The sequence below is a fragment of the Acanthaster planci genome, linkage group LG17 (assembly GCF_054643075.1).
Source record: "Acanthaster planci isolate LZ-2023a linkage group LG17, COTS_SCS, whole genome shotgun sequence".
Taxonomy (NCBI): Eukaryota; Metazoa; Echinodermata; class Asteroidea; order Valvatida; family Acanthasteridae; genus Acanthaster; species Acanthaster planci.
In genome coordinates, this window is record NC_141793.1 from 9495833 (window position 1) to 9522977 (window position 27145).

A 27145-nucleotide genomic window follows, 5' to 3' on the forward strand; every position below is an offset into this window, starting at 1 on the left:
ATGGAATTAGGCATCCCCGCAGTTGGATAATATTCCGTCTTGTTCATCCATCCGCCGTCTCCGTGTTGGCGGCGACCCCATCAATAATTGTGCTGATCCTCGCTCTTTGCTGCCCCTCGAGAAGCCGTTACTCTTAAACCTGGACCAAAAACCATGCATCTTTCACTTGGTATTCCACATTAACTGGTAAATGCGTCTCTACGTTGAGTCTCTAACTATCTGTGATTAACTGACGAGAACAACCTGTCTGTTTTCGTTTGTATCAGAGCCACATATATGACACACCTCGTTAAGGATAACATCGCCATGTCCGTTCTAAAATAGAGGTTGTCAGAGGGCTTTTTGTGCTTACTGTCGTCATCTTAAAGAGTTCCACTTTTGTCTTTCTTTCTGTTTTTCTTATTGAATTTTCCTCAAACTGCTATTTTTTTCTTCTGAATTCGCCCCGAGCTGAAGTGCACCCCCAACCGGCGACAAGAAAGACAGGTGGTTACAAGCGGGTTCTTGCACGCGTTCTGCGTGCACACAAAGACCATAGATGTACATGACGGAATCCAGTTTGTAAGTGTGACGTCACTTCAGTTTAAACCACACCCACTGCACACGTGCACTGCTCATAGAGTTACATGCATTGATTGCCGTTTACGGGGAACCGTGGAACTGGAAATTAACGCGCAACATCAGCAATCGTCCAATGCTGCAAATCGTGGTGCGTCTGCCGTTGTGACGAAGTCAAATGCGCATTATTTTACTTGCGCGCCTCATGGAGCGCCTATGCAGTGAGTACACCCCCCATTAAAAAAACACGCCCTCTTTTGTTCTGCTCGGAGTGGATAGATCCTTGGGACTCTACTTAATTTTTCCCACAATACACTGCGCTCCTTCTTTCATGTCGGACCTCAGATATTTTTCAGGCTACTCGTGGTACGGGATTGATATTTGATATCCATGCACTAAGCAGAAACGCTTCAGTCAATAGACGGCAGTAGTTGCTTTGGACACTCTGACATACGCGTCATTGCGGAGCAAAGTTAGAGTTTCGAGAAACACCTAATTTCAGCACGAGTGAGCATGTCTCTCAGCAAATGTTCAGTTAAAAACAAATGGCCGTTTTTCGCGCAAGCTGGCCTGGTGGCTGTGCCTCTGCGGCATGATGGCGTACGGTCACATGCGATACCGACAAATGCGCCAGGCTCATGAGGTCCGACCGTTGCCATAGTTATCCCAGACTACCTGAAGTTCAAGCGGAAAAAAAAACACCAGTGCCACCGGTTCTCTGAAGCGAGATTGAATACTTCCAGAAGCAGAAAACCCTCAATGCACATGTCTCCAGTTCGTTCAGCCTTTCACTTCCTCTTTTCATCCCAACCCTTTGCTTCCCGCTCCGCGGTTCATTTACTGATAGCTCCTCGTATTACTTCAGCATCAGTTCCTGGTTTTACTTTTCGGCGTGCTATTTTCTATAAGGTTGAATGACTAGTCTGAGTCTCGTTTGTCGAGAGAAGCAATCAAGTCCACCGGTCACCCAAGTATGCTCAACCATAATTACATATTCTTCAGTTCACCTACCCATTTCGGGTGTTTGCAAACCTATTTCCTATTTCCTGCACTCCGTTTCAATTCATAACCGTTTTGTGTACGCTTCAAGATACGCTGCACTCTCGTTGAAATTGGTCTGGTATCACAATACAAGAGTTCAATTTGTGTAGAGTAGCTCTCACGGCCTGTCGACGGGTCTCGCAAAATTCAACGTACCAGCGTGACTGTTTTTTTTCTCCATTCCTCACCTGATACCATTTATTCAAGAAAGAAAGCCATAGATGTCAATGCCTTCTCTGACTTGCAAACCTAACTTTTCATCAGTACCTTCTCTCTCTCTCCGTCTCTGAAAAGCCGTAAGGCTTGTGAGGTACCCTGCATTAAGTGCAGAACACAATAGGTTTTGCAGTTCATCACACCTCAGCGCACCTTTCGTTCAGATACTGTGTTAAACTTTCATGATCTTAAGATACACTCCGTGTGTGGAGGGTATTAGACATCATTTAACGGCTTCTCCTCCTTCGCCATTCAAATGTTTAACCAGAAAGTAGGAAGATCTTGTTGTTATCACAGTACCCCGTATCACCATTATCCAGTTTTCTGGGCATGTCTTATCCATGTTTAAGATCTGCGCTCTAAGCTTGTACGGCAGTGTATTTTCACCCTGTAGCACCTTTTGCAAAGACGATATTTTGCATGTAGCGGGACGAAATATCTCACACGGGACGTATGGAAGCTAGGTCCAGTATATGGCCTTCTACGTTTGGTAATTGACTTGAGAACCCCTTCCAGCTCTTAGAGCTAAGCACTGACCTGCTCTCTTCATCTCTTTCTGACGCCCGGTTGCATCCTGCCGGCCTTTGGTGCAGTATATCTGGTCAGTTCGGGACGGTACGTGCCCTCATGACACACACACACACCTAGTATCAATTGTGTTCCAAGTACCAGGATGCTGAAAGGCAGCACTTATCCGTTTCTTCAGCTGATGGAATCTTGTGCTTTGTGTTGGAGATAGAGGAACCTGCAGGCATGTTTTCAGTTCTCACCTGTGGTTCACGTCAACTGGGCAAGTCTATCATCCTTGATATAGGCCTACGCCAATCATGACAAGCGTGTGGGAGGAGTAAAATTAAGAATCTCTTCTACCAAAAACAAACAAAACAAAACAAAAATGAAAACAACACCACTGCTTTATTAAGTGCAGAGTTTGACGAGTGGTTCAACATTTGTCACTGTTTTGATCAAAATCCTCAAGGGAAATATATCTCCATTTGATTACTCACGAAATCTGACAGTTTCGTGACATGTGAGGAAACGATAGAGTATCGATCCTGTGGTAATTTCTTTGCGTTTTAGGAAGGTCACAATGTGAACGAAGTATCCATTTGAATCATTTGGGTCGTTTTAAAGTCTGGAGATCACTCTTTCTAAAATCTGTTTTTACCTGCTGGTACTTTTCTTTGGGTATTCCAGCCTTTACCTCGTTTTTTTTCGCCCGGTATTTGCACGTCATCCTTACCATTGTCAGTGTTCACTCTATGGATATTAAAAAAATATCTGTCATCCTATTACCTCGCAAAATGTGCTTGCCTCCAGTCTGATGATTTAGGTTCACATTGGTGTTCTCTTTGACTATTTTTGCCTCACATCTGAAATGGAGAGCAGGTGAAAAGGTCCATTCCAAGAACATCGGGATAGATTCGAGTTTATATGTCGGAATAATCAATTTTGAGCATATTATATTTCGTTGTCCGTGGCATCTTGTTCTGTTCAACCTTTATTTTGCCTGAACCACGGGGATTGAAACCTTATAACACTTACCCCACTTTCCACGCCCACACCAAAACAAGGGATAATTCTATCAAAACAGCGGGTGGAATGGTTGATTTGAAAAGGCAGTGAGGCGCGATTCCCTCTCACTCTTCGGCGCACCGTAGCTCCTTGGTGCGTGCCTCAAAGGGTCCATCATTACTGGAGCGCCCAGCTGCGCTGCTAGTTTGTGCTCTGAGCGTCAAGTTAACACGTTTTGGTGAAGTTGGAGATAACTAGATCTCGTTCCTTATGGTTAATCAGTACACATATCCACCCTATGCCAATTTCTCATACGGATATTAAAGAAAAACTGCAACAGGAGTCTGAATGCTGAATTTTCTAGGTAATTCATATGTCAGAATGATGTTAAGACTTTTAAAGATTGGGTCCACATAATTATTATTTTTCCCTCTTCACATCATCATGTCGTTTGGTTTGCTGCAATCATTCAGTGGAATTTTTTACGGGGTCATTTAAGAAAATCGCCCATTTTTAGGAAGGTATAACACAGGCTTTTGATTCAGGGAGAACTTTTCTATGAAACTTGCACATGCACTTTTTGAGTAGCAGTTCGTGGAAACGTGAAATTCACAGTCTGCAGAGACAGATGTACGAGCCTGTTAAGTTATCACTCGTTGAAATGCTGAACATGCACCCTCCAAACATCAGCTGAGTACACAATACGTTCATTAATCGACGACCTAAGTGCACGGAGTTGACATCGTGTCAAACACAGTGAAAAGCAATTGCGTGTCAACCGCCTCGTCGACACTTCAAAGTTGTATATCATCAACTTTTATTTTTCAGCGTTCGAAATGAGTTTGTCGCCACAAATGTAATGACGAGGTTGTTGATTAATGGTCTGGTTCTACATGACTGAATCAATATTCAGACATCACTCCGGTGCATGTAGTCATCAATATTGTTCAGCCTCCTTTTCTTGTGAGACTTGACGTTGTAGGTTGAGTAATTGCTGTCGCAGCCTTAGCAAAGGGAGGTCTGCTGCAGCTGTCCCATTAACTTAAAAGTGAACCTTTTAGCCAAAACGTCTGCTTCGTCCGAGATACCTGCCTTCATTTTTTTTTCAGCGAAAAGTATGCTCAGGCTTTCACTGATACTCCTTTTGATTTGGGGCAATATCGAATGAATATTCCGCACTGAAGTTCGACCGGATATCATTCCCACCTCTTTAGGTGCCGTTCTTCGTTTTCCCCTTCAAGGATCAGGTGTACAGCGGGTATTAATACGCCCTCGCTTAAGAGCAAAATAGAATCCCCAGGTCCATGTACATTCATTGGAAGAAATCCCGTTTCCCTTCCTCAGCTCGAGCAAAAAGGCAGTATCAAAACGGCTGGCGTGATTGAATTTTGGTTTTGAACGGGCTCAAATGAAAACAGTTATAACAACAAATTGAACCTGTCGCGCGGTATAAACAGGATACACCGACCAGATCAACAATTTGCCGATCGGTTTGGTTTCGTCATTCGCCTTTCGGTGTGTTTCCACGAGTGAATGTATAATTTTTGCCGACACGCCCCTAGCGTTGAGTGCAGGCCATCATGCTCTGTCCAATTGCCCGAGCTTTGGACCGCGGCTTCACTCTAGTGAGACTCAAATTAATTGGGTCGCGCCGGGACCTGGGGGATTCTAGTTTGATCTTAACCGAGGCGTATTAACCTGCTGCACGCGCGCCCTTTGAGGGGAAATAAGAGAGACAAAAAAAAAAAAAGCTAAAGAGGTATAGTTAACTGATCGCACTAACCTCTACAAATCTTATTTACCCAGTCTTGGTGTTGTTCCCAGAGGCAAAAGCACTTTCTTTAGGCAGCAATCAATGTGCGTTGAGGACATTTTCCCCACCGCTGCACCACTAAACCGTGCAATATTTCTCCGGTGGAGAGCACAGCTCTTGCTATTTTGCGTTCGTTGGTCCTCGAGGAAGTTTCTCCCCGACGTGTGTTGCTCCTGAATAGAGCTTGCTCCGCCACCGACCCTCTCGGTCACGTCTCCATTTCCACTGCAGGTGTTAGTGAGAAAACGGGTTTATGAAAAAAAAAAAACCGAAGCATTACCAAATACCAGGTCTAATTGCGAGTTTCCAGTTATTTCCCGTTCAAAATAAACCTTTTCAGGCTGCTTAAGGATTTGAGGTTTTTCCTTGCATCTAGACCATTTTAGAATAATCAGTGTGCTTTACTGACTGCATCGATTTGCACAGTGAGAGCAGCTTCATGAGATGGTCTGTTGAACGGTTTTATTTCTTTCAAAGGCCAAGTAGAGGGGGACTGTTCTAGGCCTATAAGTTAACCGTACGTTTTGAAAAGAAGAAAAAGAAGAAACAGAACAGAAGGAAAGCAAAACTGAAAAGTATCACAAAGGTACCTCTATTTTAAGTCGAAATCACTTATTGTGTTTTCCGAGTGCGCTTCAAAGCACTGACCCTCATATATCTGTGCGGTTGTATTGACAGAAATAGTTAATACAGACAGCAGGTGAACTCTGCATGATCCACTGTTTATCCCAGGCAAACAATTAAAATGCAGTCTCGTCACGACAATTACCTCCAAACTCTACCTGTGCTGCAATATTTTCTCTTACTTTCTCCTTATGTCAATCGCTTATTATGGTTTTTCATAACATTGTGTTGTAATAGACTTTATTCAAGTTTCGGCCATCTTGAATTGAAAGTGTCAGAGGTAAACCCTTTTATTTGGGGAACCTGAGAAATAAATAACAGCGACGGAAAAAAATCGTACGAATTCATACCAGTTTTGTTAAGAATATTTTTAAATTTGTGATAAATTATATTCAAATGTTTTAGCGACATTCAAAAACACTGAAAGTGAGGTTTGGAACCCAAATAGTCTGACACCATCCCATCTAGCTGATAACGTGGAATGCAATAGATTTGGGGAATCAGATAAAAACGTCGTACCTATGAATAAGGTCTATTGAAGTACCCTCTTGCGCAGCATTTAGTCAGTGCAGTACACTGGGTCTGCATGTATTTAAAATTACATGCGTTGCCGTAGTTTTCATTCTCCACTGAAGTCTTACATTATTACTTATGGCGGTGGATGCTGCATTCAATTGTAATTGTGGCCCACAGCATGCGTTTTGGTACCTCTGTCCTCAACCCGATACAAGTTCGTGCGCCATGTCGCATTTTTGTATATAAATCAAAACCTTCAGTTCCCACTGTATTGAGTTTGTTGTTTGGAATTCCAGAACATTTTTGACTGGTAAGAGTATCGCCAAGAATTTTTAAAGCAAACAACAGGGGTTGGAGAATAGTAGCTATCAAAGGAAATGTTTTTTGAGAGTTTTTCCAGCTCCTTTGCCGTGTAATTCAGTAGTCTTTGCCCTTTTCGGTTTCCTAACCCTAGTCTCAACACTCTGCACTATTTGCAGAAGACTTGGCGGTAACATTTTTAAAGATTCTTCTACCGAGGGAGTGTAGTATTTTGAGCTTAGCAATGTTGATGATCAAACCTGCCCAGACCTTCTCTTTACAGGAGAATGCAATGAGCCGTTGCTGTGAAAATAAATAACTTGTTCTCACCGCATTAAAAGAAGCAGTTGAGAAAAAAAATTGATACTTCTTAATGTTTCTTAAGTTAAAACTGACAGAAAAGGAGAAACGTGACACTCTCCCCTGTCGTGTTTTTCTCCTTGACTTGAATTTGAATCTCCAGTGCGCCAGAAATTCCATTATTCCATTTAATACAGAACCTGGACAGGAGAGATGTCCGACAGTATTTGTCATACTGGTTACATTTTCCGTTTTTCTCTCGCTCACGCTCCACTGAAACTCACACGGCCTGTGCATCTGGCTCCCTTTGTTTGGCATGTACGCCCCTGCAATATCGGATATCTCCGGCCAACGGCTATGTGACATGGAAATTGCAGTTCGAGGGTTGAAATTGAGCGCAGAGCACAGGCAGTGTCGTGACTCTGTTGTAGCAGAGACGGCTCCTTAAGGTGCAGAATGTATTACATGTATGTCCCTCGTAGAGTATGTCCCGAGACCTTGGTTATGAGCTTTTTGTTTCTGCTTAGGTATCTACCCTTCTGCAGTTATATAGCTGAACAGATGTTCATTACCATGAGATCAAAAAAGCGGTCTTTGCATGGTACAAAAACGATCTTGAGTAACAAGACACTTGCATACAATTGTAGGCCCATTTAACAGAACTTGCTTTTTGTTTGGGTGTAGTATGTTGTGGTAAATACGCAGACATGAACGTATAATAAGGCAAAAGCAAAGTGGTTATCGTATACAGGGTTTACAATACACGGCTTTGGTCTCACATTTCACAAAATTATTAATGTATGTTGAACGTTATTAGTCCATCATCGTTGTTATCAATCTACCCTTCTACACATGCAGGCATTTTGCCTAATTGGAAACTGTATCCTTTTATTACTGAATGTAATCTCAGTGTAAAGGGAACGCTCAATTCACTGTACAAATTAGAAGGTTCCAACCTTTCTTGAAGCGATGTTCAACGGAAGGATAAATACACCTGAAAAAAGTTGACTTAATTCCTTACATAAAGTTTGATGGTATGAAAATTTGCCTCGGGTAAAGCCTATTGCACGCATCACAAGTATCGGTTATCCATTTTATAATAATTGGACAACCTTCCGAATAATTTTTTTAAGTATATCAGTCGGAGACGTTTTACTTCGCTAGTGCTACTTCAACTGCGACACAAAACTTAGAAAGATTTTCACCTCTGTTAAAGACATTTTGGTTCCATAGCTCCTTATTCAGTACAACTTTTATCGCTGAACACATTCAAAAACCTATTTTGCGAGTATTTTATGCATGCTTATTTGGACTAACTGAACTTCCTTTCTGAAATTGATCACATTGTATACTTACCTGAACAGATTATGTGAATCCAAAACCGTTACGCCGTTAAACGTCATGTGTAATTATAAAGTTTAACAAACATCAATTTCGTTCAGCAAACATTGAGTGAAATTGCATTTCTGTTTGATGCAGTGAGGCATGTGTGTATAAAATACGTTTGCTGCCAACAATTTCAAAACATATCACCTTCCACTCTATAGTTTAAATCGGTCGGTAATTGACTGTGATATGTTTAGGATCTATAATCTACGACAAACCTAGCCTCGAAATTTGGCTTTTTGACGTCCACACCTGCGTATTGCCGTGCACAATATGGAAACTGCTCACAAATCAAAAACATTAAGCCGGCCAACACTTTTGGAAAACAACGCATTGTTATTACCAAGCAAAGGAATGGTTGATCACGTGCTAAAAATCCCATTCTCCCCCTCAACGGATATGTACGTGCGTCTGCATGGTGCACGGGTAGGTAGCTGCCGATACCGTCGCCTTTGAAATCACAAAGTCGTACGTACACAAATTGGCGCAGCGATCGGTATGCACGAGCTTACTATAGGCGACATGGAGGGAAGCCCACAGGCGGATAATTCGTCCGCCTACCAATTGATCTCGTTATACAGCAGTTATACAGGCGTGACCGGCAAACCAAGACGGGTTTTCCCATCTGCCTTCTTGTTTCGTTTGTTTCATGGCAGAACGGAGGTTTTCGACCGTCCCTCTGGCATTTTTTTATTAATAAATTAGTAATAGCTACGCCATAATGGACAGTTTTCACGGGACAAATGGTGAACATATAATGAAATCAACTCTGCGCAAGGTGGACAGTGCGTTTTTATTAACGGAATGTAATAGGTTATAGAAGAAATGCGCCATTCCCAACATTCAAGCTTGTCTCTTTCCCATGAGGAGAATGGATAGAAACTCACGATCCCTGGAAAGTATAGTGGCTTTTGTGACAGTTAAGTGGCACTATATATATATAATTCAACTTGCTTTGAATTCTTTCTGTTGTTTGTTTGTTTGTTTAGGTTTGTTGTTTATTTGTCAGTTTTGTGGTCGCTGCGGATCACAACTGGTATTTGCGGAATCGTAAAAAACACAACTTCCTCTTTAATAATCATCTTAGTCTGCGATGCTGTTTAAGATGTGTTTCCACGCTGTCTTAATTTAGTAACAGGGCGTGTACTTTTTGTCATGAATAAGAAAATGACCATTAGATTGCATTTACATACATGTACGTGAACATTCTGCCTGTAGTTTCTATGTATACTTGTTTCTTTCTTGTATTTTGTTGCGTTCATGACAATATAAAAAGCTTTAAGTTTAAGATGTAATTCCACAGTTTTCAGTTTTTACCATAATCAATTAACCTGTCTGTACTATAACCATAAACGAGTGTTTCAAAAATGTATTGCAACAATTATTATAAGTCTTGCCCATAGATTGCTGCTGCTGTCGCTGCAATTCATCATGAAACGATAAACATATTACTACGGGAGACGAATGTGACAAAATTAGTTTAGGCTTCGTGCTGGAGAAAGGATACACATGTCGGTGCCATGTCGCTTGAATTGAATCCCGGCGACATACATGTACATGTGCTGTATATTTTTACACCAGCCTGCGGGCCTTTATTGTATGATACAGTGTTGAGGTTGGATACATTTCAAAAGATCATTAAAGTGTGGTTTCGGAGCTATTTTGGAAAAAGTGGACGGATACACGATACAGTGACCATCGACGGAAAAACCGTGCCATAAAGGAAGGGCGCTGAGCACCAAACCAAAGCAAACCAAAGCAAAGCAAACCAAACCAAACCAAAGCAAAGCAAACCGAAGCAAACCAAACCAAAGCAAACCAAAGCAAAGCAAAGCAAACCCAAACCAAACCAAACCAAACCAAACCAAACCAAACAAAACAAAACAAATGACTTGCATTTTCTGAATATCAGCCTCGACTAATTAACAAGCAGTAACGGGGTAACGCCTTCATAAGGACGGGATTGTCTGTTCTTTCTTTTCATATTTTCTCACTGTAAATTTAGTTTTTAATACAGTGGAAAGCCTTTATTCAATTTCATGGTTCTCATTTCTTTTACCACTTGAGATAAGGTCGGTCGGTCGAAAAAAAAAACCTTAAAAAAAATTCCATGTTGCTGGTGTATAAATGACTGAATAAACCTGGCCGAATGCACAATGTACATATATTCTGGTTACCTGTTTTATTGAGTATTTGCTGCCACATCTTGCACCCAGGTTGGGCCTATCATAATCGTACCTTTTGATTTTACTTGGACCATGCACCTAACGAAGGTCACAACAGTGAAGGCCGCCATATTGAATGAAATGATCAGCGCGTGTAGCAACACGAGTAGACTTGTCTTATATCCTCAAGTTTCCTTGTACAGGGGCTTTTTTGTTCTCTCTGCATAAGTATTAAACAAAGATAAATGTATAAAAAAATCGAAAAAACATGTTTTGTGTATACTTGCATGCAAATGGGGTATACATGTTCTTATTGTTACCCAAAGCCACAAAACATTCCGCGCTGGACTGATGAAGTCTAATGCTGTAGGTCGGTACCATGCTGCTCACATTGAAAATCCCGTTGTACGAGTCCGGGTCAAGACAACTGTAGAGCTATTCACGAACCTCAGTGGGCCACGGAAAGGTGCGGTGTACCGAATGTTCACGCGAACGCCGACCGTCGCTGTTGGTCGTTTGCGAAATCGTAAGTTTTCAGGGCTTTTGTTTTCAAAGGTCATGCTGGCCATTTTCTCCCCTTCATTTTTTTTTTGGAGGGGTGGGTGTTTTTAGCAGGGTCGGTGGGGAAAAAAGCTTTTTTTTCCGTGATTGGGAGCCCAAAATAGGGTCGGTCGGAAATGAGAACAATATAATATAAAAAGGGTGCCCTTACACGTGAACAACTTGATAATGTCGTAAAATTGCACAATTTGAAGACAGTTTGCAAGAGATTCCACAAAGGGCTACAAGTTAAACATTCAATTCAAAGTCTTGGCGATTCAGCTGTTGAGCGGTGGTTGTCCTTTATTTATAGGCATGGGGTAATTATTACCTGCACTCTACCGGACCACATTACGACTGCCGATCGAGCATATAGCGAGGCGACGTAGGCCTATACCGCGAGGGACACAAATGATAAATTGATGACTGCCTGGCCTCCATGCCCACCGCTATCACGGGTCCTCGTGTTCGTGAGTGTTTGCGCAAGAAATTGTGAGGAAAAAATCATTTGCAAGAGATGAAGGCAAACACTGCGTGAAAACGCAGCCCTGTCGGTGTGTGCATGTACGGCAAACAGGCGAGACGTGATGTCCAGGCGTAAATTTCTGTTGGTCTTTGCATCTTTTGGGTATGTGGAAAAAGAAATTTTAAATGGCGAATATCTTTGTCGTTGCTTGTCAACTTTGTCAACACAGATCTTGGTACACACTGGGACGATTGATGCAAATTACCCGGTGTTGTCTTCCCCTCATGACAAATGGGCATATCTAATGTATCATCAACGCAGACACCATCATATTCCCTTTTGATTGTTCAGAGCAGCAAAACTATTTAGCAACACTTGAGAACTTTCGTTATATTTGCACTCTTGTCAGTGGTCTCATCGATGAACTCATGTACGATGGAAATTGTGGTGTAGGATGCTATGCCCAATGCTATATATGACGTGTGATACCAGATGGAGTGTGTTTACTCAGGCAAAGGGTATACGCTGTTATTCAGATGTGGCAAAAAATGTAAGATACTTGAGCAACATAATTTCGGTTATTTCTCCTGCAAAAGCTGCACCGCTATTGTTGCCGTGATTTATGAAGGAAGGCATGCTGACTATTTTGTCGAATGTTGGGACCTTCGATGTACCTTTTATTTTCAAACTGTGGTTTTGTTCAGGGTATTCGAGATGACGTATAGAAAATTACCTTTTCTCCCCACCTCGTACCTCTGTGAGCCGGATTCACAACGTGCATTACATGCGTGCATTTGATTTCTGTGTCGATTCATCGCGTCATCTTTTTATTCTTTATCTATGGAGTTGGCGCACGTTTTGGACCTTATGAGTGCCATAGACTGTCGGGATGTATAAATGTACTCCCCTCTTACCACGGTGGGCCGAATTCGATTCCCGGCCAGGGACAAAATGATTTTCGATGAGTCCTTTTCGACGATGATTTCGTTTTTATCTGGATCTTAGGTTTTACTCCCTCTCTTAAAAATGAACACTTTTGCTGTTAGCCTTTTGCCATGTTGTAGCTGCTTCCCTCTCAACTTTAGTCAACGTTATGAGTAAGGATGATAGGCCATCCCCATGTTATTGTAAATTTATCTTGTTTGCTATCTGTACTTACTTGCAAAGAGCAATATATCACGTGGTAAAGAAACAGCTTTTGTTCGAGTTCAGCCTCGCCTCCTATGGTTGCGTAACGGAAAAAAATACCTTGCAATCTTCGTCTGTGAATAACGGCAAGACATCATTCAGCTTCTTTCGTATACACTACTTATCTGGTCATGAATGAGGTATCGTACGGATAACATACTCCGCAATACAATTTTGTATCTGGTTTCTCTCTGAACACCAGATAAATTGCACTGTTTAGACGAATACTTTCCCTTTTTGTACATATTCATATTCATACAGTAAGTTTAGCCAGTCCTATTGGTCATTAGCCTATCACGTGTCCGGTCCTCAACGAGCATAAAGCAACGGTCCTCTGGGGTATATAGCATTGAAGTAAAAATTGGTGAATGATATCGTTGGAAATTGTCAGTATTTAACTTATTTGGATTTACTTAGTCATAAGGTATTTAAGAATGGCACATGAAGACCGCCATAAAGGAATCGAACTTTCTGGCTGAGAAGGTATTTAATTATGAATAGGAATAAATATGTGCTCGACCGGTATTATACTAACGTTTAAGACCAGCCCAGGGGATGGACGTTGATAATGTCTTCGACTGCGGCTCGGCAACTAGTTGCGTCCATTTTCCTTAACCAATCTAGTCTATAACATTCCCACAGTTAGTTGGGTCAACGCTGCAACTTGTGTGTCCGTAATGATGACGTTCCAAGTTAGTGTGGTCGAGACGATGTGCAGTGCATAGGTCGAAAATTAACGTCAGTCCCAGCATGATGAACTACAACATAGGCCTAGAGGATACCAACTTTATTTCAGATTTGCTCCATATTGAATGCAATTATAAAAGAGCTTTCCATCTGCCTTATACGTCTACCTGCAACCCTAGTCCGTAAGCAAATCCAGCACTATAATTTTTTGGGTCGGGGCAAATTTGGAAGTTTCTTTCTGTGAACACTTTATGGCATTTCTTTGGGGTGATGCTAAATGTGGGGGCTTTTTACGCCGTTTGAGAAGAAGGGAAATTAAACAAAAACCTAAAATCGCCTGAGTCTCTGATAAATCGGGGGGGGTATCCCGCTTTCCCTTTGCGCTATATAAACTGGAACAAGATCATCCTGTAGTCACGTTGCGATTTTTGTTTCGTCTGATTTCGCTAATCAAGATATTAGCTATAATGCGGCAGTGTTTGTGCGCAATGCCAATCTTACTCCGTAAACAAAAGGGACAATCAAACATCTGCTACAAAACTGCGGGGTACAGGGAAGAAAAACTGCCAGAAAGAGAACGAATAGACGAAATTAATGATTAAAACCTTCTAATTTCCGTTTTCCCAGCGTTGGGGGGGGGGCTTTTTGCCCCCCAAATGGAGGAGTTTGGTGGCCTTTTTCAGTTAGAGTAATAGGACAAAAGAGTCAGTAAGCCCCTCCAAAGAGACACGGTGTCCATTCCTCGGATATTTTTCTGTAATCTTTGTATACTGTTTTGACAACTTCCCAAGACGAAAATGCTCATTTTCTCCGCCCGTACATTAAAAAAGCACTAATAAGGACAGGGCGTCCCTGTTGCTCTGAACATGGGCTCCGCCATCTTGTTTTTACAGGTTTCACTACACCAAATACGCGCCCATAGAAAACAGTGCAAAATCAGGCTGAAATATCGCTGCCTATTGACTCTCGGGAAGAGGTTAGCCTCCGGTTTTTCACTGGAAATTCAAAATTATGGCCAGAAGTTCGCTTCGGGGTTAGCCTTTCTTTCCCCAAAGATACCCCCAAAATAGTAGTAAAACTGTGCGCTAAGCTCTGAATGTAGCCGCCCGCCTCTATCCAAAATAGGCCCACAGGTTGGGGCTTTTTGTGAGATACTCCGAACTGGAAACTACCAGTCCCAAATTCGTGATTTATAGAAATATCTCTATCCCTCCTGATTATGGGATCACAAAATATTAATGAGCTCGGGCGCAGAAATGCAACCATTTGGTGGAATGCACCCCTTAATATCACCTCGTGAGGTGGTTTCTTGTTAAATAAAAATGGTGGCTCAAAGTGGAAAAAACTATCCAAAAGAGAGAAACCAAGTCCAGAAATAGAATACACTTTCTCGCTCTTAAGAAAGATAATGCAATTTGGTCCGTTGCCACAATGTGTTCTGCGAAAAAGCAAGTTGGTAGATTGTGTTCCGATATTTTGTTGGAGAGAAAAAGAAAATTGAACTTTTATACACTTACAGGGATGACAGGTAATGCACACGTAATGCAGCGCTTCCCTGAGCTGATAAGACGTACTGCTGATAGGAGGGAGCTTATTACGGCTTCCTTGCAGGGCCCGACTCAATAACAAGGAACGCCGCTGGCATATTGCAAACAGAATTTCATCCACTTCTTCGTGCGCTGGCTCCAACGCAGGGCGTTCCAAGCGGTACAGTAATGAGATCAGGTTGGATTTTGCCCCCAGCATTCAAGGGGAGGGGGGTTAATCTAGGCGATTTTCATCACGATTGTTCGTACATTAATGCCTCTGTGCCCATGCCAGCGGCGTAAGCTTTCATATGTGCCGCGCATGCGACATAGATTGCCCCCACTATGTCCTCTCTTGGAGAGCATCGTAAAAAGGTTAACAAATCATTGAGTTTAAAGTCCCCCTGCCAGCCCTTCGCGTAAAAAAAAAAAAAAACCAAAAAACAAAAAAACTTTACTGCTCTCTCTTTTATTGTTGCTCGTGAAATGCCAATGAATATATCCCGGTGACAGATATATTTTACTGTACAAAATGGTACAGACAATCCCGGGTTAAACTTTTCTCTACTCTTTATTATGTGAGTGTGAATAGGGTTTGGATTAAATCACATCTTTAGATGACAGTTTTGGATGACGTCTCCTGTTCGTTGATGTTACTGAATGATATTCTAAGTCTAAACATCAGTCAGGCCTGAACATTTAAATCAAAGCTTATCAAATGCTTTCGTTTGTGGTAATATCCTGTGCAGCCAGTGATCGCGACTTGTAGGCACTTTTTGTCAAATAGAAGCGACCATCAATTGTATTGGTAAGAGGAAGTTGACAGACTATGGGACGAAATTGGAAGTTGATTTGTGTGTGCCATGGAAATTCCCCACATGCCCTCTCATTGGATTGGATTGACTGCATGGAAACGTTTTGATTAATCGACATGAGCATGTCGCCGTGTGCGTTATCGTATATAATGAAATTTCAAGAGTGCATTGTACTCAAACGAAAAGACCCGTATTCGTTGAACATTGGTATGATACCAACTCAGCCGCGAACAACACAGAGATGAACATGCACGATGAAAGCGTTTAAAATTAACCAGAGGAAGTACTTCAAGTCCCTATCCAAGGGTTTGCTAGTTAAAGTGCATGACTTATCCTAAGATCTTGTTAAGTTTAATAGGGAGAATTTTCCCAGGTTTCTGAGGAACAAAAGAAAACAAAACAAAAAACGAAAACACACCCTGAAAACTCTCAAAATCGCGTTTTTGGGAACCGTAGTGGATAGATGTAAACTATGCAGCGATAGCCCTCAGACCTACAGTATCTGTCCAAGTAGACATTGTTTTAGTAACCCGGGTACTACACCAGTGTGCAAATATACCTGAGATTGTCGGCTGAGTGAGATTGGCTTTTAGGGGGTAGGTCTGGGGAGAATTCGATCTCGAGAATTCCGTGCATTAGGCAAAATGCAAACCTGTGGAAGATGAACCGTTGGAACAGCTGCAAGAACGGTGGGAATGCACTTTGCTGAAGAAAGACCCCAAGGATTGGCAGTATGTTATCTCTGGATGCACTGGGGAGGAGGGTGCAGGATTGTGCATCGACTGGAAAATTACAAAGTATGTTAAGTGTCTCTCCAATGAGGTCATTGGCTGTGCCGTATCCGGTTTGTAAGTGTGACGTCACTTTATCTGTAAAAACCACGCCCACTGCACGTAGAGTTACGTGTGACCGTGGAATCGGAAGTGAACTTGCAACTATTGAGAGTTCATCGAATAGGATCTTTTATTTAAAGATGTGTGTGCATTGATGACGAAGTTCTTTATGCACCAGATAGCGGATAAATTTCCAGCATCACATGCGCGTGTAGAACAATTTTCATGCTGCTCGCGCACACACATCTGGTAGCGTCACGCACGCAGTTGTAATTTTCCTTTGAAAATTGTTTTCATTGCGTGCGTTCGATTAGCTTCCCTGAATACAGCAGTGTTACACGCAAGGGAAGTTTCGAAATTAGGGTAATCGAACGCTGCAGTGTACTCGCCAAGGCATTCTGGGAAAAAGGTCAATTCCCGCCACGTTCCTTAATGTACGTCCATGCACGAACAGTCCATCCGTGACGTCATTACACTCGGGCAGCCTCCAGAGACCCACTCGCCAGCCGGGGTAGTAGTGGCTGACACCAGGGCAGTTTGACTTACGTAAGTAAGTTTGACTTACACGTGTAAGCTAATCGAACGCACCCTATGAGAATGAGCCAGTTCCGTATTTCAAAAAGGCAAGGTCTTTCGGGAACAAAGCGCGCGCGAGAGGTGGCACATGGCTGTGCAAATGGCGCCAATCGGGCAGACAATTGCGCGCGCGTGCTGCCGTTCCCGAATGACCTCGGACGCGCTTCAATTTGGGCATGCATTGTTGGAATATCAGACTGGCTTAGTGAATCTACGCTGTGACTGCACTTGTTCGTTGGTGCCATGTGGCGCATTCTAAAGAGTAAAGGAGTATTGACCGTGTCAAAGCACAGTCATCAGTGCTGTGGTCGTTACAAACACGGAGCTATTACTGACGTTTATGAGAGCGAAGACTGAATGGTGTTGTCTTTAGCGGGTTACGGCATTGCCTCAGAGATGCTGAAAAACAATGCATTTCATGGTGGTTGTTTTAATGTAATGTAAACAGACGCGTTAGAGTTGCAGGATATGCCGGTAGTTGCGTTTTAAAAATTTGGTATAAGCCAGCTTTTGTTGGGTGTAGGAGCCAATTTTCATTTGAAGTAGGCCTACACAGGAATACCAATTGTGGGGAAATTACTTTTATTTAGAAAATGTGCATCTTCTCAAACGTTGATCGCATCTGCTATTTGTTGCGAGGTACTAAAGGCTATTATCGTTTCGATGGAACTTACAAATACATTTCAAAGTTAAGAATTGATTAAAGAAAGACATAAATGAATCACGGCTAAAATAGTATTTGATATGGTGTTGTTCGACCGATGCGGCCATCATTCTTATGCCGACACGCCGCGGGGCAGTAAAACCCGCCCATACGTCGACTTTGTGGTCCTCTTACAAAGCAAACAGAGGCTTATCCCCCACTGAATTTCCCCCGCAGGATTCGGTACAATGAAGACCATAAAAATAGATGTGAAGGAGAAATCCATCTTTACATTCCCCCAGAATTGGTTAACAAAAAACTGATCAGGAGGAATCGGCGCGAATTGGACGGCCGGGGATCTCCGGGGGCAGTCTGCGCACCAGGGTGAGCGCGCAGCGTCGGACAGAGAGGAACAGAAATCCTAAGGCGTCGCGACGGTGCGATTTGTTATCCTTGGCAACGTCGAGTTACGCGAGACGTGAGGCACTCGAGGGATTACGCCAAAGGTTGATGTCCGGCATGATGAATTGGCTCCTGTAGACAGATAGCATTTCCCTTCAGTCGTTTTCTCAGTGTGTGCCATCATGTCAGATTTACAGAATTTGCTTCATACTAAATCGTACCCAGGGCTGATATGTTTCTTAATGGTAAATTCCAATGGATAAGAGAGGAAATCTCCCACACGTCCGTATTATTAGTTTATTTACGATGCGTACCGTAGCTAATGCCTTCCCGTGTGATGAGAGAAAGGGCAAGCTCGTTTGCTCTGCTTGTTGGTGGCCAGTGGGTAACGGTAACAGTTCTTTCCTTTCCCATTCGAATTCATCCCAGACATTCTTTCAGTATTTGCCAATGCATGCGTATAAATTGGGGTACCAGCGAGAAGCCATACAAAACTTATTCTCATCACCGAAGTACGGAGGTGTTGATTGGTGATTTGTTGCTACGGTCGACCACTAATCTTCTTATATGGGCAAGTCCAATGGTGTTTCTCCGGGTATTCCCAATGGCCACCCTCAGTGTCGGAAAGCAGCGTTGGTTGGATGTTTTACAGAGTGACTCTCGGTCGAAGGATAGAGGATCCGTACAATAGCCCCTGAGCGGGACCAAGAGCGGGCGCAATAACCTTAGCAGCGGAGGCTCCTTTGGTGGGGACTGCACTTCGCTGGTTCAGGAACAACTAAAAATACGTGCGTTGCGGTTGCGTCGCTCTTTCCAACTGATTGGGTTTCTTCTTGCTCTGGGTGGATCGTCAGAATAATTACCGCCATTGGCGGGAGGGGGGGGCATTGAGTATGACCAGGGAGGAAGGACAAAGAAGGAGTTGCAACTGTGGCACATCAAAGTGCTCGATGATCATCGCCGCTCGGTCAGACAAACAATAGTAAACACTCCCAGAATGCCTGCTTGCTGCCTGCAGCTTAGCCAGACAAGTGGGGCCAGTAATATCCTAGCAATATTTGTGGTGTTTTCTTTGCAGTTTTCTGCAACTTATCGCAGTGACCAGGAAATAGAAAGAAAAAATATCTAACAGATTTACTTTTACCGTCGTGAATATTTTTTTTTTAGATTTTGATGCACTTTTCCATTATCCATGCATTGTTTGTAATTTTATTTTGTCACTCTAAAACATCAGTTTTTAATAAAAGTCTTTGTCCGAAGATTGGCCAACAACATGATAACCACCATAGGACAGTTAAGTTCACGGAAAACAAAATGCACTCTTTCATCACAAAGAGTGATCATGAGATCTCATGAAAAGTGTGTGACTTCCGTTTTATAAAAATGATTCAAGTAAAACACAAAATCTTATAAACAACTTGGCCATTTATTCCCAAAATAAGTCCAGAAGAAAGCGTTCGATAAGGGCAATAACGGTACATGAACACTTCGGGTACACAGCTAATAAAAGTAACTGCGCAAGCATTAAATTTGGGGGTGTTGTCAGATCATACCAAGCACCATCGATGGCGTGAATATTGGCAATGACAATATGACAATTGATGGCAATGAATAAAACTTCCTATACTGCAGTACACATGCACAACGCTTCAAAGATGCAGATTACCAGCGACAAATTGCGGCAATTATAATGGGATACAAAGTGGGCTTAATGGTTTTGAAACAGGTGTTGCGTAGAAAGCATTCGTTGCGCTATGGCTATGGACATACTGGGCACGCCAGGACGCGGTAATTGACCAGATGTTATAGCCTGGGCTGTTCAAACTTCTTCTTTGTCTTTCCGCCATGGTATGACCAATTAGGGTAGGGTTACCGTGACAGTCAGCCCATCCGTCTTTAAGAAAAGACTGTTATGTCTTTCCCTGACGCTGGTGCTCACGCACCATGCATGCATTGCGAATTGTGTGTTTTAGTGATTTATTTGCGGCGCGCGAAGGCAAAGGATTATCAACAGATTGCGCCATCTATCAGCAATTTCACACCTGTCTCAATTTGTCAGCAGTCAAACCCAGGGGCCAACTTTTTTTTTTGGGGGGGGGTGAATTACCGCGATGCGACCGTTTGGAACGTTGTCGTGATATTGAAGATTCCCGGGGCACTTGTTTCTTGATACATCGGCTGGTGGTGAGGAAAAAAAAAAACACATGTTCTGCCGGTACCCTGCAAAACCGACTGGTTTGTTGACTTTCCACGTGGCCTCATAAATGCCCGCAGCAGCCGGCCGCGGTGTTGCCAAAGACCATCGATACGTCCGTGCGCGATTTTCGATGTGCCAGCAGTAGAGTTTACAATAGCCATCCTGAGTGGAGCATCCTTAGGGGCAGGATGAGATCACGGAGCTTACTGAGTCTTTAATTGTAAACCGACTGCATGGCTTAGTGTGTGTTTTGGGTCACCTTAAAATCAGCCGCATGTATTTTACTGACAACCGTTGCAAAGACATGTTCCTGTTTTAGGAGGATCAGAAGTTGTAATACGGTCATACCTAGATTTTTTCCAAGGCACAAAGCTACTAAAGAAACACAATGTTCTCTCGCGACCGGGTTGTTCACGCCAATGGCCGAGGCGCTAAGGGCCGGAGTGCCGCTTACCAATTAGCTTCTAGCTTGATCTACCGTGACACTGACAAGCAGGTAACATTTCTCGCTGCCATCTTCTCCCTAGCTCTCCTCGTGGTGCGAGCGAGCTGCCAGGCGGCAACCGGGGACATGGTGGCCTACCTGGAGTGCTACAGGTGCACGGCCTACGAGTTCGAGGAGAACTTTTGGTCCAAGCTGTCGCAGTGCCAGAGCGGGCAAGTCGAGGAGACGGTCCAGTGTCCCTACTCGATAACCCGGGAGGAACAGGGAGTTGACAAGACACACGAGTTGCACCCCAGCTGTACGGTAAGTTCCCCACAGCACAATAGACTTTGTGCCCTGAATTTATCACATTCAATATAATCTGTGAAATGGAGTGGTGCTGGACTTTTTTGAGTACCAACCCTCACTTTCAGTACTTTAATTTGGCTTCAAACAAAATTTTGATATAATTTATCACAAGGTTTGAACCGTTCTAAACAAAAACTGGCCTGAATTTGTATGCACTTTTATTTTCTTGAAACAGTTCACCTCATTTTTAATTCAAGATGGCTCCACACGAGTGCGGTCTATTTTACTGATGTGAACTAGCCGTGAGGGTAAAGCTGAAGCCGGGGAAAAATTAACATATTTATTGACCTGCATTTTAAAGATTGTAATTACAGTATGACTTGTTCATGAAAGGAATATTGTTGAATAGAAGTCAGTTAAGGAATCCAAGTCTTCCTGACTGTACAGTGAGCGTCCATGAATTTGGGTATTACAATAAATGTGAAATTACAGTTCCAATCATAGTGATTATTTCATGCCCGTATTCACACAATTTATTGATCTTAAATGAATGCAAGCCCATTTCTTTTCTTATTTTGATGTTCAGTTCGAATGTGATAGCCGCCACACCTCTGAAACTCGACGGGCACTATGTATACGTTGCCCTTGTGAATAATCACGTGCCGGACCCTCACCTGTCATTAAAATTGTTACGAACTCGCTCACCGAGTTGACGACCCTCTGTTTCTGTAAGATGCACCTGTATGTGGAACGTGCCTGTGCAGTATTTGTCTATTTAATGTTAACGATATCCATTTTCATCGATTCATTCAAGCCAAAACTGCCACGACGCATTTTGTTGGGGGCTGCGCCTCATACACACCGTGCAAGTCCGTCGTGTTTATAATTGTATTCTCTTATTATTGTACCCGCAGAAATTCAAGCATAGCCATTAAGAGTAACAAAATCCTTCACACCGTTTAGCCCCCCCAAAATATTAAAAAGTAAAAAAATACGTGTGGTAACACAGCTCGGTCATGTTTATGAGGTCAATTTATTGACAGCCTGCCAGGCCGCTGTTTGTTCAAGTGTTCAAAACCTTTTTTTTTTCGAATTGTGACAACAGCGTGCGCCGAAGCAAAAATAAATTTATCACACATTGATGGAAGAGGCCTATACAGGCAGATCATGCGAAACGGTTAACGGTGCCTTTTAAGCAAACATTCAGGCGCTGCCACCCGATTCTGTGATGTTATTGTTGATGACGGTTGCTCTGTGTTTAACTATACGAGGACTCATGAGGTTACAAGTTTAAGTTAACCTTTAACCCTTGATGTTTGAAAGAGCTAAACACAATTTTTTTTTCCATTATAATGTGTTTCAGAAATTAAGTAAGCCATTATGTATTTAAAACATCTGAATAAATGATTAAAAGCTGTTTCATACTTCAGGCAAACGTGAAAATGGAGCAAATTGGACGTCATGAAAAGTTTACAGCAAACTTTCACTCCAGTAGAAAATGCGTTCAAATTTTTGGCAAATTCGCAGAACGAATATTGGAGCTGACGTCACAAATTCAAGTTTGTGTTCGCTTTGGTGACAAGTACGAAACGGCCTTGAGATGGGAAATGGAAATATCATTTGCTGATTTAAGATTGCCAAATGATTCCATATTATGCTCATGTACCGACATTTATAAGGAGTGCGCCAACTTCAACGCGTAGTTATATGATACTTTCTGCGGTACTGCACGCCGCCAAATGGTCTAATTTTTTATCTTATTCTTAGCAATGTTGATAATAAAAGTAAATTGACATCAGAAAATTATTCTTAAACTCCTCCGCGGGCCTAGAGTTCAGCCAGGGCTATTCGTCTATAGGGTAAACTGAAACAGGCTGGTTTCTCGTCGGAATTGCTTCAGGCGTCAAATCCCGCTCTGTCGACTGTTGCCCCAACCGCCGACAGTTGAGTAAACGTTGTGAGTCCGGACCATAGAGCTCCATGGTCCGGACCATAATCTTCCTCCAGTGTCAGCGCGTGACATGTGAGACGGGCGCACTCGGTTCGTCCTTCCGCGGCTCCTCTTCTCTTGCTGCGGACCGGGTGGCTCACTTTCATCTCTTAATTCGCGCTGGCAGAAACCCGATCCCCCGGTTTAATACATCAGAATTTGCGCCGATATCGCGGAAGACGTCTCCGTTGAAATCCCGTTTCTTGGTGTGTCATCGGTTTCTTTCTTTTTTTTTAACATCGATCGAGACGCACCGAGCCATCGCTTTTATACGCCTGTGTAGTCTCGGAACCCCCAAAAAGCTCTCGTCTATCAGGCAATTTCCCATATTTGCTGCATCAATATTGGTTTGAGGTTGCTGGCCGGGAGAGTCAAATATAGAAAAAGTAATAGAAGCAATAAATTTGCTGTTGGAGGCAAGTTGTGAGTGATTTGGAGCTTAAGACCGGCGCCTTCAATGTCAGAAAAAAATAAATCTCTCCTGGCTGTCACGGTTCTCAGGAAGAGTCATCCCTAGATGAAATACGCCCCTTTTTCCCCGGGTTTCCTTCCTGTGTTACTGTAACCAAATCTCATCAACCTCTCGTGCGCGCAAGCCGTGATGACAAAGCGTTGTGATGCGCGATTCTCGTATGGACAGCACAGTGGCAAACGGGTAACTTCGTTAAAGGCGACTGTAGTCTTTTCGGTCAACTGATCTTAGAATTTATGAAAGGGGTGTTCCTCTATCTATTTGTCTTCTTTTCTCATCAGTGGCAAGACAGTATTTTCTGTCCAATGCCGATCGTGCCGAAGACCCACCGGTCATGATTCACATGCCCCTATCCCGAAAAATCCCCTGGAAAAGGTGGTTTCCCCCAGAAAAATCCTTGTTGTTTCGCAAAGTGCTACGGCAAACCTAAGACTTCCCGTAATTTGTATTGTTTGTTTGGGAATACGCTCAATACCTATGCGCGTTTGGCAAGGGTCGACAGATTTCGTGCGTTGTGATTGGCCAACGTGTTGCAAACTGTTGGAGGCACACTATTGTGAATTGCCCGTATTGTAATCCCGTGTTTGTTGTTCAGTACAACGTAAAGAAAAGCGCTCAGAATTTAAACTTAAATTTATTTCTACACACTTTTTACCCACCTTTTAAACACGCTTCACCGACAACATGTTAGACATTTGTATTGAAATCCGTTCAAGAAATGTATTCAAATGCTGAGCAGAATTTCACAAAGCTGAACATTAACCACTGAAAAGCGTTTAGCGTTGGAACACATTCCTAAATGCATCTCAATGGGCGTTTCGTGGATTAAACTTGTAAAAAATGTTGAAACAAAAGTTTTAAACTCTAAGCACTGTTTTTACAGTAATACAAATCACGTTGCTGGTTGTAAGCATTAATCATTGCAAAGGTATAAAGTGGATAATATATATTTTTCGATAATGTGGATACAATGCATTTACAACACAATACATCACACTTAGGTCATGTAAAACCAGAGTTGGTGTGCTTTGATATATAGTAGGCCTACCTGTAGGTTCCGTGGATCTGCATGCGTTGAAAATGTGCGTGGAATCTGAAACCACATACATATTCATGACATCCCTTTTGGTCGCTGTCAAATTTTCCTGACGCGTAGATCTAGGCGCTCTTTACATGGAAATACCGCCAGAATGACCTTATTTATTACGTACTCGAAGCACGCGGTCGTTTATGTAAATGACCTCTGGTACAATTCGTGCGGCGTCATTAACGATGTCGTTTCATTCTTACGGTTTATGTTATTGATGGCTTACATTTGCTCATCAAAAGATGCGACAGCTGGTAAGAAGGCCAATTCAAGACAAGCAGAATGCTTGCAATGCGACTTAAGGCGTATACACATCCTCCTACATAATCCTATGAAGGTTATTTTGCCGACCAGTGTAAAGGGCTTATCAGATGAATTTTAATTGGAAACATATTTCTGTAGCACTCTACTCGACGTCCTTTTTTCGTTAATCTCATTGAAAAGTTCTCTCTGGTCTAATTGGGAAACGTTAGTCACAGGCCCACCGTAACATAAAAAGAAACATTAAGTAAGTAAAGAAAAGAAGATTTGAGACAATAAATTGTCGCCAAATGTAGTGCAGTTTGGTGCTGACATGACTATACAATTGAAGTTTCCTTCGTAATGACACCACACGTCTGCTGGTGAATATTGGTGTCTACATAGCTTTCGCGCAAAAAAGCCCCAAAACACGAAAATGCCCCTGTAAACGTTAAAATGAGTTAAAAGTGACACATGAATGCGCACTTTAAAGGACTACATTAATGGGTTTTTTTTACTGCGTCGGTCCTGTTAAGTCATGGTACTTTGGCATTTTACAGCCAACCTTTATTAAATATGAAGTAGATATCTTTGTTTTGCTTTTGGTGGTATGAAGGCGACTTTCCATATTTCCGTTTTTGGGGTGTGTTACCTACACAATGTGTTCATGCGTTTCACTTTCACGGACACAGAAATCGATTGCATTAACATAACACACGTGTGCGTTCCATTCGGCCGTCAAAATCGCCCCGGGAGCGATTTTGACGGATACGCAACGCTTGGCGCAAGTGTTGACGCGCATATGGAAAGGCGCCTTAAAGCTGTTATTTTTGGTCTTGCGTCTTTTTTAAGCAGCGACACTAGTGTTTCGTATGGAACTATAAAGACAAAATATCCATTCGTACGCACGAATCAGTAAGTCGTATACACGGAACTCTACTGATTCGTATGTAAGAATTAATTAGCAGTTCGTTTAGATTCAGTGTGTTATGTTAATGGAAGCAATTTTTGTGTCCGTGAAAGTGAAACGCATGAACGCATGGTGTATGCAACGCACTCAAAAACGTACATATGGAAAAGTGTCCTTAACCTTATTTTGTACGTACTAAATCGTACGTTGCAAAACACGACTTGCAATCGTAAACGACTCCTACACTCGGTACTTGGTACCGTAAGCTCTCAGTAGTGTTGTCGGCTGATGTAAAGTTAAAAGTCGATGGATAGTTCTTTGAATAAGGCCCATATCTTAGTAATTCGTAAGTGCAATTCAGTAATCCATGCATACAAAATACTAATTAGTACATACGAATTAACAGGTTTTTTTCTTATACGTCCTAAATACAATTATTTTGGAGGTTGAGAACACAGAGAACGAAAAAAAAAAAGAACACATGATTTTTTGTATCCCGGAAATCAACTTGCGTGTGTGGTTCGGTGTTGACAATTCAACAGGTGTTGTTACTCTTATTTACTTTATCTCGCATCGTGGAACTCCTTACCTTGGTTGGCCGTCGAGGTTATGTTAGACCAAACTATTAAAGGCTAAGGACTGCAGTTCGCTAAGGACTGCAGTTCGAGAACAAAAATTCGCGACAAACAGCCAATCTTTATGGCTTGACACTTTCTACCCTTTTCCCTACAAAATACGTTGGGAAGCTGTCTTCCACTATAAGGCCGCTTTGCAGCTCATTTACATCACCTACTAAACGAATAATCATGAAACGGTTTCCCGAAAAGGGAAGTATTGATTTAAATATTACCAATATCACAAAACAGTTCGCTCGTTGCCCAGGGCCCGAACAGGTCGCTGGGAAGGGCTGATGGCTTTGCACTGTGATTGGCTACTTTGTGCACAACCTGTGACCACGAGGTTATCCCATTCTTTATTTTTTTCTTTTAGTTTGCCAATGGCAATGCTTTGGCACGGGCAATATGACCTGGGAACAATCCCAATGTGGTAATTTATCTTTTCACTAAATGTCACTGATCGTGTATCTTTCAGCGATAAATTTCAAATTATTGGTTATCTTGGTAAATGTTGGATGAACGAACGCTGTGAGACTATTTTCAGCAATGAGGAAGAAAGAGAGAAAAAATATCAAATTGATAACCACCGCTTGTGTAACGCAATGGGCGGGCTCGTGTGCCTGGCAGAAATTTACCCACAAGCTCTTCGTGTCGTCAGCTAGCTGTGACCCCATGTGACGTATTTTCTTCACTAAAATTTATGCGAGGCCATATCCATCAGCCCTTCCCAGCGACCTGTTTGGGTGCCGGGCGCCGAGCGAAACAAAATGGGTAATTACAAATACAGTG

At 42.5% G+C, this 27145-nt stretch overlaps 1 protein-coding gene across 4 annotated transcripts in view; it reads left to right on the plus strand.

The window, feature by feature from the left end:
* The window catches only part of LOC110973398 (uncharacterized), a 61931-nt gene that overhangs the window by 28265 nt on the left and 6521 nt on the right, over nt 1-27145 (plus strand). For all 4 annotated transcript variants that reach the window (XM_087147700.1, XM_087147701.1, XM_087147702.1 and 1 more), the window contains one exon: nt 20835-21055. In XM_087147700.1, coding sequence (XP_087003826.1) covers nt 20835-21055 — 221 coding nt within the window. The remainder of the gene's footprint in view (nt 1-20834; nt 21056-27145) is intronic.